This window comes from Lepidothrix coronata, unplaced genomic scaffold (assembly GCF_001604755.1).
Source record: "Lepidothrix coronata isolate B3197 unplaced genomic scaffold, Lepidothrix_coronata-1.0 Scaffold41, whole genome shotgun sequence".
NCBI classification, from domain to species: Eukaryota; Metazoa; Chordata; class Aves; order Passeriformes; family Pipridae; genus Lepidothrix; species Lepidothrix coronata.
This window is the reverse complement of record NW_016690221.1, coordinates 3,990,077-4,008,913: the sequence shown is the minus strand read 5'-3', so window position 1 is coordinate 4,008,913 and position 18,837 is coordinate 3,990,077. Positions and strand designations below refer to the sequence as shown.

Here is an 18,837-nt window from a genome sequence, read left to right as displayed (position 1 = left end):
TTCTCCTTTAAAACCAAGTAACAGAGTTTTCGTGTTTTCATATTAGCAGGAACACAGTGAGGTAATTTTCTTTTACCACTTTCTATTTGAAGATCTTTCCATGTTCTGGTGCATGTGTAGAGTAGTTCTCCCTCTCCCCCCTCTGAAAATAGCTATGAAAATAGTGTTTAATGCAGTTCCCTGGTGTAGTATCACATACTTTGGGTTTGCTCAGCACGTGTGGCATGGGCTGTAATGGTAAAGTCTAAAACACTTCAAGAATCCCTGTGCAGAGAAATGTGCAGCACTCAAGTCAGTACTGCCTGTGCTGAGCCAGGAAGTGAATTCTCTGTGACAAAGGCTGGGTTTAAAGAGCTGCAAAATCTGTAATTAAGTTACCGTGAAAGCGATGAAATTCAAAGCAGATTTCGTTGCATTGACTTAAATCTATGCAATATTTGTAGTGAATATTGAATATTTCTGTAGCCAGGAGTTTTGTGTGGGGAAGTTAAACTAGTGCAGCTGTCTCTTGTCTCCTGTCAGCCTAGAGAATAAAATTTGCATCAGGACAAAAGATAGCGTAGGAGGTGATGGGGGCTTGGCTGGCCTATTTTGCCATTTATTCCAGACGCTGGAGTTGTTGTCCCAGACAGATTCCTTTTCCTGTCTGTTTGACTTCTGGTTCTTTAACATCTTAAGAATAATTTAAAAAAAAAATTAAATTGATTTTTGCAGTAAGCTAAAGTATCTGCTTCTGTGCACAGAAATTTGTTTTCCATGCTTCTGGTCATGTCCATTATCAGTAACTTGTACAACTTTAAGAAAACTATTCAGGTCAGTCTATTTATACTGAGCGTGAATAATATGGTCCAGGTGTTGGACAAGAGAATCTGCTGTTCCTGATGTTGTTACAGGAAAGGTTCTCTGTTGGTTGACAGAGCTTTTTGGATAACTTTGGTATGGGAAAAACCACTCTGTTTTGTAGTCAAATATTGTATAAATATTTAGTTATCAAATAAGCTTTGTAAGGATCAATTTCAAGGGAAGCTCAGCTATTTCTGCTTCAAGGTAAAATAGAGACATTCTTTGCAAAGAAATCATGTCTGTTGTGAAATGACTTATCAAAATATTCAGTTGTCAGAGTAGCAGCCTGGCATTGAAATTTTCAGATGATGATAAAATTGTTTAGAGAGAATTGCATTCCAGACTTTCTAAAGAAAGCTTCAAACTTTATAACATCACGGTTCATTTTCTTTGTTAAATTAGGTCAGAAAATTGACTTTTTTTTTTTCTGTCAGGCAGGTAATCATTTCATTATCAAAAGCTAGAATTAGCCAAACAGAAAGATAATTACTTTTTTGAATGTTACTAGGAGGCCACCTATGCTATGTCAAAAAATAATGGACTTTTTTCAGTTGTAATGAAATAAAAAAGAAATATATTCCACTTGGAGAAATTGAAAAACTTTTGATAATTCTGAAATATTATGGTAGAACTTATTAGTAATAATTTATTAACCTCTTTTGTACATACTTGGAATCCAAGACATTGAGGTTCCTTATAGTTTCCATTTCTACTTTTCACTAGCATGCTGTTAACAGTTTTAAGAAATCAGCCGGAATAGCAACATCTCTGGGGGGGAAAAGAAGTTGGTTCTCTCTTCGTGACCTGCTGAGTGTTGGAACATCATCCCTTCCATCCTTTACAAAATCTTTATATAACTCTTAGTCTCCTTTCTTTGCTGCTTTGCAGAAAGTTCCCTGGGCTTCCCCAGGGCGTGCCAGTTGTAGGGCAGTAATTTATGGAGGCCCAGGAGCGAGTCCAGGGGCTTTATCAAGTTCCCTCTGAGGGCCAGGGTAAGATTCTCCGCCTGCCTTCCGTAGCAGCTCCATGGTAGAAGCTTGGCTGGTTCCCGAGCAGTGTGTGATAGTGCAGCTGAGTCCCTTGGGAATAGTTTAGTCCCAGCACAGGCAGAACCCTCTGATAGTCCCAGTGTCAGCAGAAACTCCTTTAAACCGGTTTTGGTATCTTCAGCTGCCACTTCTATGGCAAGTAGTGGCTTGATGTATTGGGTTGCAGTTTGTAGATTATAACAGATGCTTTATTTCGTGTCATGGTGGTAATTAAGTTGTTTCCACGTAGCTCTTCATTATATGATTTTGCAGATTACGTCTCTGCAGACATTTCTGCAAGGGCCAACTCACACATTAACTCCAAAGAGCAACATGGAATCGTTATTCAATTAATATTTGATCTTTCTGTTGTTGAGGGATTCAAACTGCCACCTAGTACTTCTAGCCTTAAAAATGTTTCTCATTTTCGTCTTTAAACCAGTACTATATACTGCTTATGTAACTGAAAAACATTTGTTTGGCATTTCATTTAAAAACATAAAAATCTGTAGGTTAATGTAATTCTTAATGTGTCTGTCTAAGTACATTATTGCCAAATGTTATGAGTGATATTTACATAAATGCTTGTGGAAGAAAACATAACATTCCTTTTCCTCTGGAATTGTTCTTCCTAGGGAATACAGTTCCTGATAGAAAATGACCTCCTGCAGAACACTGCAGAAGACATTGCACAGTTCCTTTATAAAGGAGAAGGATTAAATAAAACGGTAATTGGAGATTACCTCGGTGAAAGGTAAAAGAGAAGTATTGAAACTTTGTTCTTGAGTTTACAAAGCATGTTTACAGGCTTTGGGTAGTTACCTTCCCCTCCACAGGCTGCATGAGAGAGCTACTCAAGTACTCTATAAAAGCTACAGCTGGATGTGAAACTGCTGCAGCATTGTGATAGAGTTTTTTTCCTGTTAGGTTGTTGTTTTTAAATGGGTACATTGTGGGATGATGCTTAATTAGCTGTAATTTATTTTGAGAAAACCCTGAAATTTGGCTGTAGTGCAGAATTAACACTGTAAGCATTTGGAATGTCTGAGAGTTGTACTGCAACGGTTCTGGTACCTCTTGGTGCTGTGTCCAAAGTAGAGTGATTGACAATCAGTAATAATCAGACAGTAAAGAAATTACTTATTAAAACAGGTAGTCCCTGAGACAATAGTTGTTATCAGGTTTTAGTGCTGTCATCTTCCTGCACAGAGACTTCCCATGAGTCAGTAGGTGTCTCAAAGGGCATCTGCACCAGATCTTTATCAATTCTGGTACAATAAACATGCAACATGTGTATTAATGCAACTATTGCAAAACACAACCAGGATGCAAATTACTTCCATTGCTGTGCAACCCAGGAATTGATTTTGGAAAAGGCAGCTGAGAGACAAGCAGTGCAGGGTGGCTTGGAGTGTGTGTGTGACGTGCTGGCACATGTTCAGGTGCCAGTTGTGGAGCTTTAGCAGTTGACTCATTTAGGATAAACTCCTGTGGGGATGTGTTGTGGCAGATCCCTTTTGAGACACCCCAGTCTCCTTTACAGCATCAACAGCTTGGTTTGTGCTCAGCAATTTCCTCTTGACATTTAGGTTTAATGGAAGTTTTTACTGTAATAAATACCTTTTGAAAAGAGATCTTCACTACGGAATCTCTATACAGAATACATAGATATGTCAGCAGTTTTTATACAACAGAATTGTGTTGCTTCTCTTGAATATTTGGGCAATCAGTATTATAAAATCACTGAGATGTTAATGTCCATAATTGCAAAACTATAACATGTATAAAGCAGTCTGTTCTGTTCTGAGAGCTGCACCTTGGTATCATCTTCTGAAACACTTCCAGTTTTTCTAGCCCTATTCCCAGAACCCTGTTCTCATGCAGAAAGGTCTTGCCAGTGTGTCCAAGCTCCCTGGAATCATTAATAATATTCATGTGATTTATTTTTCTTTTAAATGGGTGCACATTTAAAATTTAAAAAGTTATTGCTTGTTCTGCTGCTTCCCTGGCAGGGATGGTGGACAGCACTGTGGTCTAATGTGACAACACAGGGCAACCTGTCTTAATACTGAGTGGGTAGAGAGAGAAATATGCAATTCAGTCTTATCTTCTGAGTTTTTCAGGACTTACATACTGGCAAATTTAGTGGTCACACTGAATAGCAAATTCAACCAGGATATTTTGATATGTCTATGAACTGGAGAATAAGATCTTGGGAGAAATAAAAAAAATTGACACACTGCTCCTATTTTGCCACAAGGCAGAAGCAGTCTGTCCATCTTAAGGAGCAGTTGAAATCAAAAAGAAATTTTAAAATATCTTCTGCTTTGAAAGGAACTTTTGTTCAGTGTATCCACTCGGTCTACATAAATTGGTTTTTTGTGTGTTTCTTCATTTCTGTGAAGGGTGGAATATTAGCATGGTAATGGGAAAGCAAATGGTATTTCTTTCTATTTTTTTCTCTTCACATATATGAATTAGTAAGGGGGTGGCAGTGAAGAGATGACAATCTGATTATCATGAATGTGTATGGAAATTTCAAGGTAGCTGTGTCTGGAGTGGGGAATTGGTTCATCATACTCCGTTGAACTGCAGCATTAATTTCCTAGAATCCTAATAATTTTTATTCATGTTTCTCTGAAAAGAATGTATTAAGCCTTTAGGTCCTGGGGTAAAATAAATACCTTGAGATAAAATAAAATGTGACAATTGAGGTGTCTTAAGCTGCTAGTTTTGCCTTTGTGACTCCCTCAGAAACAGGCTATCAAGTGTTTTGTGCTGTGTGAGTGGCAGAGCATATTAGAGATGAGCTTTTGCTGAGTTACACACTAAACTTTTGTCAAGGCATTTGGAGTCTGAGGACGTTCTCTTTTACTTTGCCACTCCCTCTTGGGGGGCCCATCATGAATTACTTCAGCATTCTAGCTAAATATAGCTGAAGACAAGACCAGGATAGTCAACAGAATGAAATATTTGTATAACATTCTGCCATAAAGAGATATATTTTAAATTACTGACTTTTATAGTCTTATAGCACTCAGCAAAAAAAAAAAGTGAATGGTAAAATGGAATGAGATAACACCTAAAAAATTACAATAAATAAGGGATTAATTAATCCTATAAAAGATTTAAGATTTATTTCTGTGTGGATAAGTCTTCACTTATATTTTTAAGTGGCTTCCTAGACTCTTTGTATTATTTGGCTTGTGTCCTTGGAGGTGTACCCAGCACAAGTATCAAAACCATATAAACAAAATCAATATATTTTGCTTAGTAGCACCCCTGTGGATGCTCTCTTTTGTTACACTGTGATGCCATTTCACTGGAAAGCAGTCGCACAGTTGGACTGTGCATTGCCAAATTTGATGAGAATTGCTTTGATTTGCTTGGCAGAGCTGGTGTGCTTTTCTGTAAACAGTGTGGGAACATCCCAATGAATGAACAGTTGGCTTTAAGGTATTTAGTGGTGAGTGTTACAGGTTAGTCTGACTATGCAGTTAGTCAGTAATGCAACAGATAATTCTTGGGGGTACACACCTTTCTATTTTCGGGTGGAGGCTGATATGCAACATTCTGTCTTGGTGATGTATTTAAAGCACACCCTGAGGATTGGAAACCTTTATGCTTCTGGCATATGAACTCAGTGATGGTGCAGGCTAAATTCTGTCTGCATCCAAATAGTTTTATGTTCATTATTGTTTAAATGTTACTTTTGCATTTAAACACCTTTGTATCAAGCAAAGCATCATTTGGCTCATGATTTACATAGAAATGTAAAAGATGGGTTTTTGAACGAGAGGAAGCTCGTTCAAAACCTATTCTGATTTTAGTAAGCTTTCATTGTAACAGTTTTTGAGAATGCAATAAGAATACAGTACATACTAAGTAGCTTTTTTCAAAAGCTGTTCTTTTTCTTGGATGCAATCAGTTGAAGCGTTTTTGTACGTAAATTAAGATACTGCTTTAATATTTTCTGTTCTTAGAGGGAAAAAGGCTGGTTTGTTTTTCATGTGCTTTATGGAGAAAGAAATTAATTTTCCATTGATCATTGTTTAAGAGTTCATGACACAATGAATGAATTCTTTCTGCAGAAGCATTTACCAAATACATTTGTCAGGTATCATCCTATATCAAGGCAGGTGCAGTAATAATAAATGTGAAGCAAAGAGAGCCAGGCCATTTTGGGGTAATTCAAATAAGCAGTTCTAAAATCAGTTTCAGTGCACTGCCTCTTATTGATCTACCAGCAAAAATGGGCAAAATAGTAGTGTTAAATATTAAAATACCTCTCAAATAAATGTGTAGACTATTTCTGAGGACCTTATTTGATCAATATGATTGTCTATTTCCTTGCTTACTCTTGGAAGCAAATAGAGATAACTAACAAGTCTTTTAAGTTCAGAATTGTAATTGTCTTTTCCCTTTTTTGTTTTTCATAGAGATGAATTTAATATTAAAGTTCTTCAGGCTTTTGTTGAACTCCATGAGTTCGCTGATCTCAATCTTGTACAAGCCTTAAGGTGAGTAAATTCTCTCTGGTTTTTGACCTGAGCTTCCTTTCATCAAATTGCATGTTCATATGAGTCACTGTGTTGATTTATTGGTCAGAAAGCTGCTTTACAGCTCAGCACAACTGTACTGAGCATTACTGTGCAACTGAGCAGAGATAGCTCTGTTTAACCCTTCCCATGGCTTGTTTGTGGTGGGTGACAACCTGATTATTTCAGACAAATACAAGCAACTAAAACGTAGCTGTAACTCCTTGGTGTTCCTGCCATGGGGACATTTGATGATCTGTTTTAAATCTTAGCACAGAGATAGGTTAAAAAAGAAACAATCTCTTTACTTAAATAATTTTCTTCCTCCTTTCCTTCCACCTCAACTTGTCACTCTGGGCAGGGAGGGGGAGAAATCCCCTGGCCATAATCAGTGATGATGTTCAATTGCAGAGAGAGAAACTTTGAAACAAGTGCTTTCCTTGTACTTCCCTCAGAGTTTCCCACTTGTCATGTGAAAGAGAGTGTGATATCTCAGTATGTTTTTTTCCCCTTGCTAAATGAACGGTTCACTTGATTTCTCTGGGCTGCTTGAACACAGTGACCTTGTGAGGTCCCTTCTGCTCTCGGTGAAAATCCGTAACAGATCCAGCACATTAAGTTGACTCGGACAGTTCTGCCTGTTTTGTTGCCACAAGTGACTCCCTCCTGACACCAGATAAATGGGAATGTCCGTGTGATCCTTGTTTCTGGGGCAGTGCCTTGTGATGTGGAGTCAGAACAGCTTTGCTATGGTTGAGTGATGTGGTGATGATAACTCGAGGTGCCTGAGATCTGAGCCAAGGAAACCTTTTCTGTGGCTGCTGAAGCTTGTCTGGGAGGCTTCGTATTCCTGTGCCTTTTACCCAATTTAACGTTAGGTTTGACTTTATTCTTCCTTAGCAGCTGCTACTATTAAATGTTTGTATTTTGGTAGCTTACAAAATTCGTGGTCTGGAACATTGCACGAGGTGAGTAAAAGAGTATCTAGAGCTGACAAACTAAAGATGGCCTGTGACACTTTAATACAATGTCCTAAAATGAAAAGTGATGAAGACAGGAATAAATTGTTATTATATTGGCATCCAGTGTACAGGGAATAGCAAGGACTTGTTTTGCATGGCAGAGCATGTAACTTTGCTGGTTTAGATCCTGGTTTAATTCAGATAATTCTTTTGCTAAGAAATAAAAGAATAAATGATGAAATTCATTGGAACTTTTCAGTACCACAATGTGCCAGATTTGTGAAGACTTCTGTCCTGTATGCATTCCAGTGTACCTACATGTAGAAGCAGTAAACCACAAAAGTAAACTCTGTATTCCAGTTCACGATGCTAAAACAGCAGCACAGATCTGCTGCATATATTACAAAATTACTGAAATCTTAACATAAGTCATTCTTTTTAAGACCTAGGTCTGAGTCTTGTAGGGCGAACTTAATGTAGACAGGCAGCATCTCTCTAAGCACTGGGGTTTTCTTGCTGTTGTTACTGTTTTTAAAATGGTTTTGATGAGTTTCAGTAAATATGTTAAGTCTTTTTGTATTCCTTGTTTCTCTCCCCTACCAGAAATATTTAGTGTGATATGTCTTTTTACATTGTAAGTAAAGTCTAGCTGACTGTTCATTGCTTTTTGTAGCCAGGAAACCCAGGGAGGATTGAACTCATTTTTTTTTTCCCCCATAGCATTCTCATGGCAAAAATGGGATGCATACAGAAAATTGTTTACCAGTCTGGAAAAAAGAGAGAGCCTCAGAATATGAACTGCCATATTATCTTGCCTGATAGCATGCAGTGTTGCTGGCTGAATTTCTGGGCTAGCCATCTGTGCATGTTGCTTTATAATAGCTCCTGACTTGTGTGTTGAGAGATTGAGAACATATTTCTAGGACATTCGATATAGACAGTGCTGATTTTTTTTTGTTGTTGTTGTTTGTTTCGGATTGTTAGTAATATATGCTTAATATATAAATACTGGAATGTGTAACAACTATTCTTCCCTTCCGTAGGCAGTTTCTGTGGAGCTTCAGACTCCCAGGAGAGGCTCAAAAAATTGATCGTATGATGGAAGCTTTTGCTTCACGTTATTGCCTTTGTAACCCAGGAGTCTTCCAGTCTACAGGTTAGTCACAGGAGACAGCAGGGGTTCTTAAGTACATATATGATCCAAATATAAATTAATATATATGTTCTTGTACAGCTGATGCAAGGAGACAATGGCCAGTTTGGAAATTCAGGTTAAAATAGTATGTGAAATGAGAAATTTCTGAGAACTGAGAAAACGTGACTGTCTAATCCATGCAATGCAAGCTTATGGTTAGAATGCATTTCCATTTATAAAACTTCAGCATTAATATAAATCTAAGTCAATTAAAGTATAAAGCACACTTCAGAAATGTCACCAAAGATTTTGTCTCAAAGGATCGGAAAAGAAAGATTCTCAGTCAGGGGTTTAAGGGCAGAAGAGACCAATAGGTTGGGTGATCTCATGTGTCAGTTATGAGGACTTTATACCTCACTATCTCTGTATCAAGTCCACCTATATGTGGCTATAGTATATTATCTGGAAAGTCATCCATTCTCTTTAGCAGTCTGCTCAGCAATAACTGATCTCAGTTAGAAATGCACCTCAGTTTCCCACTGAGTTATTTGGTTTGGGATTACTCAGATCATAAAAGCTACCACGACTTCGTGATATTGCCCAGAATGCTGGGGATTGTTGGTCTGTTTGGTTATAGGCACACATAGTTTGCTGTTTATCACTTAATTTGAGGAACAGATAGGCTAGGATCGAGCAGGTCTGCAACAGCTAGAGAGGAAAATACTGAAAACAAAATGCTGAAGATGCAGGAATATTTTTCCTCTGTGTAGCAGAGAGGTTTCCATTCTTCTTTTTCTTACACAGAATCTTGTACTTGAACTCTGGGAGAACTTACTATAATCATAACCATGTCAAGAGGCACAATAAGATTTCCTTTGTCATCTTCTGATATTATCCAGTAGTACTGGCTACCTCCTCTATGCCAAGGAATTGAGTCAGTGTCATTTTCAGTCTTTCTAAATGCAATTCAAAATATTATTTTGAAGAGACAGTTCTTTCTCTTTGGAGAAAGCTTTGGAAATACTTTGAGTAGGAGGAGGCTGATTGACCAAGTTAATTATAGGATCTACCACATGATCTAGGCAGTCTGTGTGTAGAGAACATTCTACCCAACATTTCAGTGCTTTAAGTGAAATGCTAACTTAGGGTAGTAGCAATGATTTCATAGAGTTAATTTTTTTTTATTTTGGATTCTCATACTGTTTTTCTCATACTGGCTTTTAATTTAAAATGTAACATTTTTCTTCTTAAGCTTACTTCAACAGTTTAAAGAAAGATTTGAGACTTTTATGTACAGTGCTCAGGATTTTTTGACTACCTGTTTCTCTTTCTTTATCAGTGAGGATGAGCTGTTATTAATGTTACAGGTTGGTGCCACAACACACAGACAAACCGTTTTTGCACCTCTGATTTCAGATACGTGCTATGTGCTCTCGTTTGCCATCATCATGTTAAACACCAGCCTGCACAACCACAACGTGCGGGATAAACCAACCGTGGAGAGGTTTATCTCCATGAATCGGGGAATTAATGAAGGTGGAGACCTCCCAGAGGAATTGCTACGGGTAAGACAAGCCATGGCTGGTGTTTTCAATAGCAGACTTAAAAGTGTGTGCAACAGTTCTCAGGCAGATTTGTCAAGGGAAGGGAGAGGAACATTTTCTAGCTTGCATAACCACTTGAGTAGCTGAAAGAAGCTTTTTGTGATATTCACTGCTTTGAACGAGCTGCTTTGAGCTCGTTCTCCCTATATTCAACCTTTTGTTGAGGAGAGGAGATTTCAGAGAAAACACTCTCTAGTTTGCTGATGGCAAAATTCCCGTGGAATTGGCTTCTTATGAAAAAAAGTAGTATTTCTGGATAAGTCAGAGAAAACTGGAAAAAATAGTAAAAATAATTGGTTATTGCCTCTCATTTCTTTCCATGTGTCTTGTGGAGCTCCCTCCTGTCCCTTGGGATATGAGTGAAAACATGTATTGTAAGACAGTGTGATGGCCCACACCATTTCCTGAAAACCCAGATTCATTTGGCAAAACTTGTTCTAAATGAGACCTGATGCTGAAACCTTTGAAATGCTGAATGCTGAAATTAAATTAAAATGTCTTTGCTGGGAGTGCTTATGAAATTTTTACTAAAAAGAGAGGCTTGTTTACAGATGAAATGGTTTAAAATCAAACTTGATGGAAGTCGTAAAGATTGGGGAGGGAGGGTCCAGTATTTGATGGACAGTATTTCCTATGCTTTTAATACAAACAGTGTGAGAAGCAGTAAGATATCCTGGTTGCATTTTCTGTTAAGACATTTATTAATAAGGTCTTTTTCCTTTCTTTTTTTTTTATTCTTCTAGAATTTATACGAAAGTATTAAGAACGAGCCGTTTAAAATTCCAGAGGATGACGGAAATGACCTAACACATACTTTTTTTAATCCAGATAGAGAAGGTTGGCTGCTGAAATTAGGTTAGTCACAAGGGCAGTTGTGCTGCTGGGTGTTTGTTCATTGTTAGCATGTTTGCTGCTTCCGTGTCTATCTGCTTTCTTGGGAAGGTAACAGGATTAACTTTGCATTTAAAAATGGATGAACCAAAATAAGTAGCTCCTTTACATCTGAAGGCTGTTACTTCTTATTTTGTGTACCCAAATTAGCAATCTTGTTTCAGACTTTGGAGTTTTATTTCTGAGATACGAGAAATAAAAACTCTGCTGCAAAAAGGAAACGCCACATGGTATTTACCACATGCTGTGACTGATAAATAACAACTAAGTCTCCATAAGGCCATTTCAGAAAACTGAGTGATACTTCAACTCAGTTTTCTGTGTACAAAAAAAGGATTTCTCCTCAAATGGTTATTTTTGTATGTCTTTATTTTTCCATATTATTTGTGAGTTTCTCTTGGTTTGGTTTTGGCTATGATTTTTTAATGAGTGGTTTAAATGTGCCTTCTTGTTTTCCTTATGGCCTATGACCTATCACCTTTCTGTTCTGTGACTGGCTGTCTCTGCTTATTCTGCATTAGGAGGTACGTATCTGATGCTTTCCAGTCCCCTCTTCTTCAGTTGCTCATTCTTTTATTTTCTTCCTCCTGCCTCCTGGGTTTTTTTCGTTTCTTTTTTTTTTCTTTTTTTAATCAGGTTTGTTGTAGCATTTTGCTTTTTCACTCAGTGTCACTAACAGTGTCATCAGTGGTGCTCTGGGAGACTGGCATGTCAGTGTCTAACTCACATGCGAGTGTGTTCTGCAAAGGAAGAAAGTGTTTACATATAAAGCAGAAAAATAAGGATGACTTCAGCATACTTTCCTTACTCGTGGAAGAACACAAGGACAGAATAATCTCTACTGAGAGTAAACAAGTCCTTCTCTGTCATGAAGTTTCAGAGGGATTTTGTTGCTTGTTTATCGATGATACTATTGAAAGATGGATTACATTTGAACTATGTATTTATAAAAACTGTTCTTTTTCCTGCTTATTTTCCTCTCTAAATAGCACTATCTTACTGAACAGAGTCTTAAATGAGCTTCAGATTTAGAGTTGTGGAAACCTCTGATAGTTCAGTCTCCTGGCACTGCAAGATGCCCTTGTTTACAGACTCCTAAAGTTGATGCAATTCAGTTTTTTACTTGGCCATGGGGAATTTTTTTCCTATATAAAGGAGGCTGACATTTAAACACCAGTACACACTCTACAGAGCCAGTTGTTGGCCACTTTAATGTATTAAGTGCTTGTTAAAGTGGAGGAAACTTTGCATTTGGAGGAGGTGACTGAAGTGTGCAAGGGGATGTGTGCACATGGGGAGGATGGGGAAAGTAGAGCCTGGATAGAGCCTTGGGCCTGCTCTGCTGATTGCACCTGGAAATCGGTGGTTATGGTTGTGCTGGAAGGAAATGGATGTGAAAAGGAAGCATTTGGAATTCATTCACATGCTCTCCAATGTCGTATTTTGACCTCTGTGCTACAGATGCTGTGGAGCTCTTTGTCTTCCTAACTACAGAAGAGCAAAGCTCTGGCTTTTTGATGTGCATTGGCTCTGCTGGCACAGTTTCAAACATGACTTTGCAGCTTTTCTTCATTTTATAGTATGAGTTGATAGCTTTTCAAGCTGATGGAGATAGAATGTGCTTCCTGGAGAAGAGTTTGGGCGTAAGCCCATGCTGTGCCTATTTCTGTTCCCAGTGCTCTCTCACATACCTACACACCTACTGAGAGTGCCATCAAATGTGAGCGTGTGTAGAGGAGTGACAACATTCCTCATGGAAGAAACTGTCAATAAAAGACATAAAAGAGATCTAATAAAAAATAGAGGAACAAAGAAATTGAGGAAATAATGACTGAAGACAAGTGGGAGCTGCCAGGTGCTCCTGCACATTCTGGCTCTGGTGCAAGGTCAATAAACCAGAGGTCAGTACTGAACAGTCTGCCTGAGTTTTCAGTATATGCAAGGTAGATGAGAGCCAGTGCACAGAAAACCCAGTAGTAAAAGGGTGTGTGAAACGGGAGGGTGTTACACATAGCACTCCCCCAGGGTGAGGGTTATTTGAATAAAGAAGTGAAATGTGTCCAGAAGCCTCTGGTGAATCAGCCTGGAAATGCCTGGAGCTGTGCTTCCGTGAAAGACTGCATTTTTTTCAGCAGACACAGACTGGTACAGACAAATACACTGCTAGTTTAGATGCAATGACCAGAAATAAACCTGGCAGGTTGTATTTTTTTTTCCTCCTTTCTTTCTTTCTTCTCCCTTGAGTTTCCTATTTGCCAGGAGTCTTAAACTGTATGTTGAGTGTGTTGTCCCAGTCCACACTGTTTGCATTTTTACAGTCCTTTCTGTTGGGAAACATTTCTTGTGAAATGGGTAGAGTTTCCTTCAGTTCTGGAAGATTCTGGTAGTAAAAGTGTCAGTATTGTTGAAATGCTAGGGAGACTACTCCTGTGTGAGAGCTTAAGTGCTCAGTTGTGATAATACATAGAAGTTGAAATAGAAAGTTTTATGTAAAACTATAAACATGACTAAGACTACTTGCAGACCCTGAGTATATCAAGACAGTATTTTGTATCTGGTATTTCTTACAGTCAGCTCTTCCCATTTATCTATTTGTGCCCCCTTTTTTAGTATTCCATCTCTCACTATATTGATTTTCCTCTGGGCAGAGGGTGGATATTGCGAAACTTTCATATGTTGTAAAATTCACGTGTCCAAAAGACCACCCTGGCCCTCAAGCCTGGCACTGGGCTTTAGGAAGCTGGGAAGGTGTGGAATGCTTTTGGAGAGTTTGCTGCTCTGTATTGTTCAGAGGTGACCCTGTAAGTCTGAGTGCCAAACCTGGCAGCCAGACAGCAATTCTGGTTTTATCTATCTGGACTTAGCTGGTGCCTTTATATAGATGTCTTTATCTTGGTAGACCTAAATTATCATCCAGTTCTGCATGGTTTGCAGCCTGGTGTAATGAAAATGGATGCTGCAAGTCAAAAACTGAAAGCTGCTGAGTGCTAGTGAGTCCTCACTTGGAGCAGTGTGAGACATCATGAGATTTCAGATTTTTCAACATCATAATTATGAGTGGTGTTAGTACCATGAAATTTTCTGCCATCCACTCTAGGGTATTTTGAAATTTTCCCTTGCCTAAAGCAGCTTCTGTGGGCAAATTGCTTGGCTTGGGTAATATTTTCTTCTAGTTGAAGGGAAACTGTGACATTATTCCCCCAAACTGGAGAGGAAATGATTTGAGCCAGACGCACGAGTGTGTTAATTTTTTCTGCCAGTCAGGAGCTTACAGTGCTTGGAGGTTGTCCAAAAGCTGCACATCCGGGCCTGTCCCACCAGTGGTGCTTATTCCAGCACATCTGTCCTTGGGAGGATGTTGTTTCTCTTCCCTAATCTGGGGAGGGAGAACAGTGGTGGCTGATCAGGAAACTGGTGCCTTCCGGTACCTGCCTGGCCCTCGTGGAGCCTGGTGCCCTCCCAGGCTGAGACAGACAGTGTTGGCAAGGGAAACTTTAAAAGAAACCCCAGCTTCAATCCAGTCATCTGCATAACTGTGGAGTTGCTGAGTCTCTTCTGCCTGGTGGTATCTAAGTGAACTGAGAAGAAAAAAACCACATTCTTGTGTGTGCATCTCTCTCCTTCCCCTCTACAGCTTTCGTATAAATGAGCTGAAGATCTGGGTAGGATTTTCTAACTTTAGATACATTGCTGCCTTAAGCCTTAAGGTGTTTTTTACTTTGGGGATTTGTGTTTCCTAAGTCACTGCCAGTTGTTTTTCCCTTGTTTGTCTAGTTTGTACTTTGCCCGTAATCCTATGTTGAGTTACAAAGGTGAAGAGGGTTTCTGTTCCTCTTTCTGTACATTTTGCTGTGTGGCCTTTTCTTGTAGTTTCCTTAGATTTCCACCTTTAAGACACCGTGCTTCTATAGTTTCTTATTTGAGCTGTCTGTGCATTTTTGTTAATCAGCTGGATCTTTCAGAAGTATGTCACTTATCTCCGTTTCTGTAAATGTTTATGGATTCGTCCTCTGGTTTTCTTGATCCTCTTCTGCTAACTTAATTCCTTCCAGTTTTAATCTCTGAAAGGCTGGCAGCTGGAGTCAGAGATGAAGTATGTTACTAACCCCTTTGTTGTTGTTTTGTGAGCCTACAGCAATCCTGGCCAAGGAAAAGAATGTTTTGTTATCACGAGTTCTTTCCCATTAATCTTGTGTGCAGTGTTTACGGGCCACAGCGCCTCATCAACCAGCTGCTTGGGATGCAGCCCATTGTAAAGGCACATTAAATGTGTGTTATATGGTGACCTCTGCAAATTTGATTAGTACAGATTAGATTTTGAGCTTTATTAGAGTTTCTGTGCTGTTGACAGCTGCAACTAAGTAATGGGGTGGGGAGACAGAGACTGACATGTGAGAGTAGTTCCTTATCCTGCAAAAAAATCCTGCCTTACTGCTTGCTTTTTTTTTTTTTTCTGGAAGAGTAACTCATAGCTTGGTGGAGCAGGGACTTGGGGTCTGTTTCCATGACTCACTTGAGTGCTGTAACCCTGTGAGCTACTGGCTGGTTTAGGGAGAAGGGAGCAGTAAGAGGGATGTTGTTGGAAATATTTAATCTTCTTTCTGGCTTCGACATCAATACTATCCTGGAGCTGGGAAATGTTTCCTGACAAAAGCTTCATGCTGCAGTTTTGATGATTACAGAAGGTTTCAGGTTTGAGAAATCTGGCTTTTCCAGAGAGAGGGGATGTTGTCAGGAAAAATTTCAGTGAGCTCACTGAACCACAGTAGTAAAACTGTGGTTTGCTGTTTGGCACTTCATATTGTTCTGGGAGGTGTTTTAGGTCCATTACTTCTGCCTTAAATTATAAGCAGGCCTTCTTTTAAATACATGGTTATTACCTGATTTTTTTTTTTATTGCGTTCTGACATGATATCGTGGTTTATGAGGAACACCTTTGCTCAGTTTAAGCTGCTCTATGACAGTAACGTGTTTCCCTCTTCGTTTCATCCTCTCTTGTCCTGAATTGTTTCTCTGCTAGACCTGGGCAAGCCAGGACCTCTGCTAGCTGATGTTACCTGTTAGCCTGAAAAACGTGGTGATGTTTTAGGGCCATACAAATGTTAAGTGGTGTTAACCTGTTAACCTTAGAGAGCAGAACGTGACTTAAAGTCATGGCAGTTAATATTGGGTTATATGAAAACATGTCATGTTGTGGTGATCACAAGGAGTGCCCTGGCAGTCGCCTTGACTTGGCAGCTGCTTATTCATTGATCTGGAAGTGAGTCAAGCCCAAGTTCGTCATTCCAAACCCGAATACTTCCTGATACTTGACCCAGCTCTCAGTCAAGGTGATGGGAATTTTTCTAGTGACTTACGTGCCAGTTTGAATGCCTCTGCAGTGCTTTATTGAAGGATCTGTCACAGTGGTTGTACTAAAATGCCACCAGTTCTTCCCTCACTGTCTCCAGTTCACTCAACCATTCATTGTGTCACGGCTTCTGCATCTTGCACTATTTTGCCTTCTCTTATTTCACCACACCTGCTTGCAGATTAAATTTTTCTTAAGATACGTGTGCATCTAGTGGAAACATGAAGTTTATTGAGTACATTGAATGTTGCAGTGTGTTAGCACTGGTTTTTCTGTAGGTTGTGAAACCAAGCAAAAGGAAGATACAACGTGCAACACACTTGGTCTGCAATGCAAATATGCACTAGATTGGTATCCAGAAATGTCATGGCATTGCTAGAATTGTTCTTTAATTTAGTATGATTTGGATTTCCATATTAAACAAAACCCCAGCTATCTCAAGTAGGACAAAATGATTAAAAAATTATGCTGTCTTAAATTTGGTGATATGACTTGGATTAAACTGGGTGTCTTGTGTGTAGTGATGGTGCTCTTTTATGCACGAGTGTTCAGTAGCAAGATCAACTATTTTGAAATGTTGAGTTAATGAGATGAAATCCTTGCTGAATGGATGATGCACAGGTGGTGACATAATCCTGAAGTCAGATAACTATGGTGGATCTAAGCCTGTATACTAATAACATGTGATTGCTTTATCTACAGTTCTTTCCTGGAAATGAGTTTTAAAATAACATAGTAGTGAGAAATTAAACATCTTCTGAAGCAGCCAATGGCAGAAAAACTGAAAGGGCCAAAACAATAATGTGTTTCTAAAAAGGAACTGTTCCCTACAGCATGTCATTAACAGGTGGAAGGAAGAACTCTGTGGTTGCTGTTGTCTAAACTGTTAATGCAGGAAAAATTGGCATTTTTGGAGCAGCAATGATTTCTCCTGTCGGGTATACTCAATGATATATTAACCCATAAAGAGAATAAGTTTTTAAAATTCTGAAAAATGACAAATGACTAAAAATGGTATGTCTTGGCTTAGGATTTGCTCCTTATTGATGACTCATCATCTTTGTTCTGTAAGTGATATTTATAATCATCTTACACACTCGATGTTAAATCTGAAAGTAGAGATAAGTTCTTAATCATGTGCTTGCTTACGAGTGGATTGACAGGAAGGTGATAAAATGCTCTTAATTTTATTGATGGGACCATTTCCTTGTCCAGGACAAGCTGTGGAGGGGTTGGTCCTGTTGCTGGGACCCAGTTGCTGGTTATGTGTGTTTATCCATGCAGTTCCACTGCCAGTGTGAGCGAGTGGCTGTGGGTGTTAAAGCCTCACTCAGCCTCCCCTGGCCCTGGCAGCAGTGGCTGTGCCCAGGACTGTGTGTGTTAATGTTCTTGGGGCAATAAACCCCCGTGGAGGCCTGCACAGAGGGAGCAGGGCTGGCCCTGTGCTGTTGTGCTCAGCTCCCATGGCTGCTCAGCACCACCATAGTTAGCGCTGCCTCAGGACAAGAGCTGCAGTAACGTGTTCTGTAACCTCCCCCATCTGTGCCTGATCCATTTACCATTATGGAATTAAACCATATTTTGAAAAAAACAAGCAAAATTAAATTATTTCCTTACCTGTTGTTGAAGCCTTGACAGCAGCACATGTTTAATTCCAGCCTACCTTTTGATTGTAGGGGGAAGAGTAAAAACATGGAAACGGAGATGGTTTATTCTGACTGATAATTGCCTGTATTACTTTGAATACACAACAGTGAGTATAAAGCATGGTGCATTTCATTTGTAATCAGGATATTTAAGTGGCTAATAATGTGATATTTTCCTAACTTTTTTAGGACAAAGAACCTAGAGGAATTATTCCATTAGAAAATCTTAGCATAAGAGAAGTTGAAGACCCTAGAAAACCAGTAAGATAGTTTCATATTTTTTTTAATGAAGAAAAGTAAACCATATAGAGCTTAATTGTACTGTTAAATGAATATATTTGTCAGGGTTTTTTTGGTGTTTTAAAATTTATTTCTTGATTTCTACTCTCCAGAACTGCTTTGAGCTCTATAACCCCAGTCATAAAGGTCAAGTAATTAAAGCCTGTAAAACTGAAGCTGATGGCAGAGTGGTGGAAGGCAACCACGTAGTGTACAGAATATCTGCTCCCACCCCAGAAGAAAAGGAAGAGTGGATTAAATCTATCAAGTGAGTTTAAAGTCTTAAATGTCTTTTAGAACTCTTTTCAGAGTTTGGTACTAACAGAATTTGTTCTACGTCGTTTGAAGAACTCTGATGTTGCAGTGTCCTCTGGGATTAATGACGAGCTCCGTGGGGTTGATGGATCAAGATGCAACTCTCCTGTTACTGTCTGGTCCTAAGGAAATAGTGCTGTTAACTCAAATGAGGAAAATACAGATTTATTTTTTTAAGCAGATGTAAAACCTTGTGTGAATTGCCTTTAAACCTAATTTTGTTGGATTCTTACTTTACCTAATAAT

The 18,837-nt window shown here is 39.0% G+C and overlaps 1 protein-coding gene across 3 annotated transcripts in view; it reads left to right on the top strand.

Moving 5' to 3' along the window:
• Positions 1-18,837, top strand: part of CYTH3 (cytohesin 3) — a 50,456-nt gene that overhangs the window by 27,866 nt on the left and 3,753 nt on the right. For all 3 annotated transcript variants that reach the window (XR_001874524.1, XM_017813514.1, XM_017813512.1), the window contains 8 exons: positions 2,507-2,625; positions 6,311-6,391; positions 8,415-8,527; positions 9,923-10,071; positions 10,854-10,965; positions 18,028-18,104; positions 18,187-18,258; positions 18,390-18,544. Coding sequence is in view for 2 of the 3 variants with exons in the window: in XM_017813514.1 (XP_017669003.1) it covers positions 2,507-2,625; positions 6,311-6,391; positions 8,415-8,527; positions 9,923-10,071; positions 10,854-10,965; positions 18,028-18,104; positions 18,187-18,258; positions 18,390-18,544 (878 nt within the window). In the remaining variant the exon portion in view is untranslated. The remainder of the gene's footprint in view (positions 1-2,506; positions 2,626-6,310; positions 6,392-8,414; positions 8,528-9,922; positions 10,072-10,853; positions 10,966-18,027; positions 18,105-18,186; positions 18,259-18,389; positions 18,545-18,837) is intronic.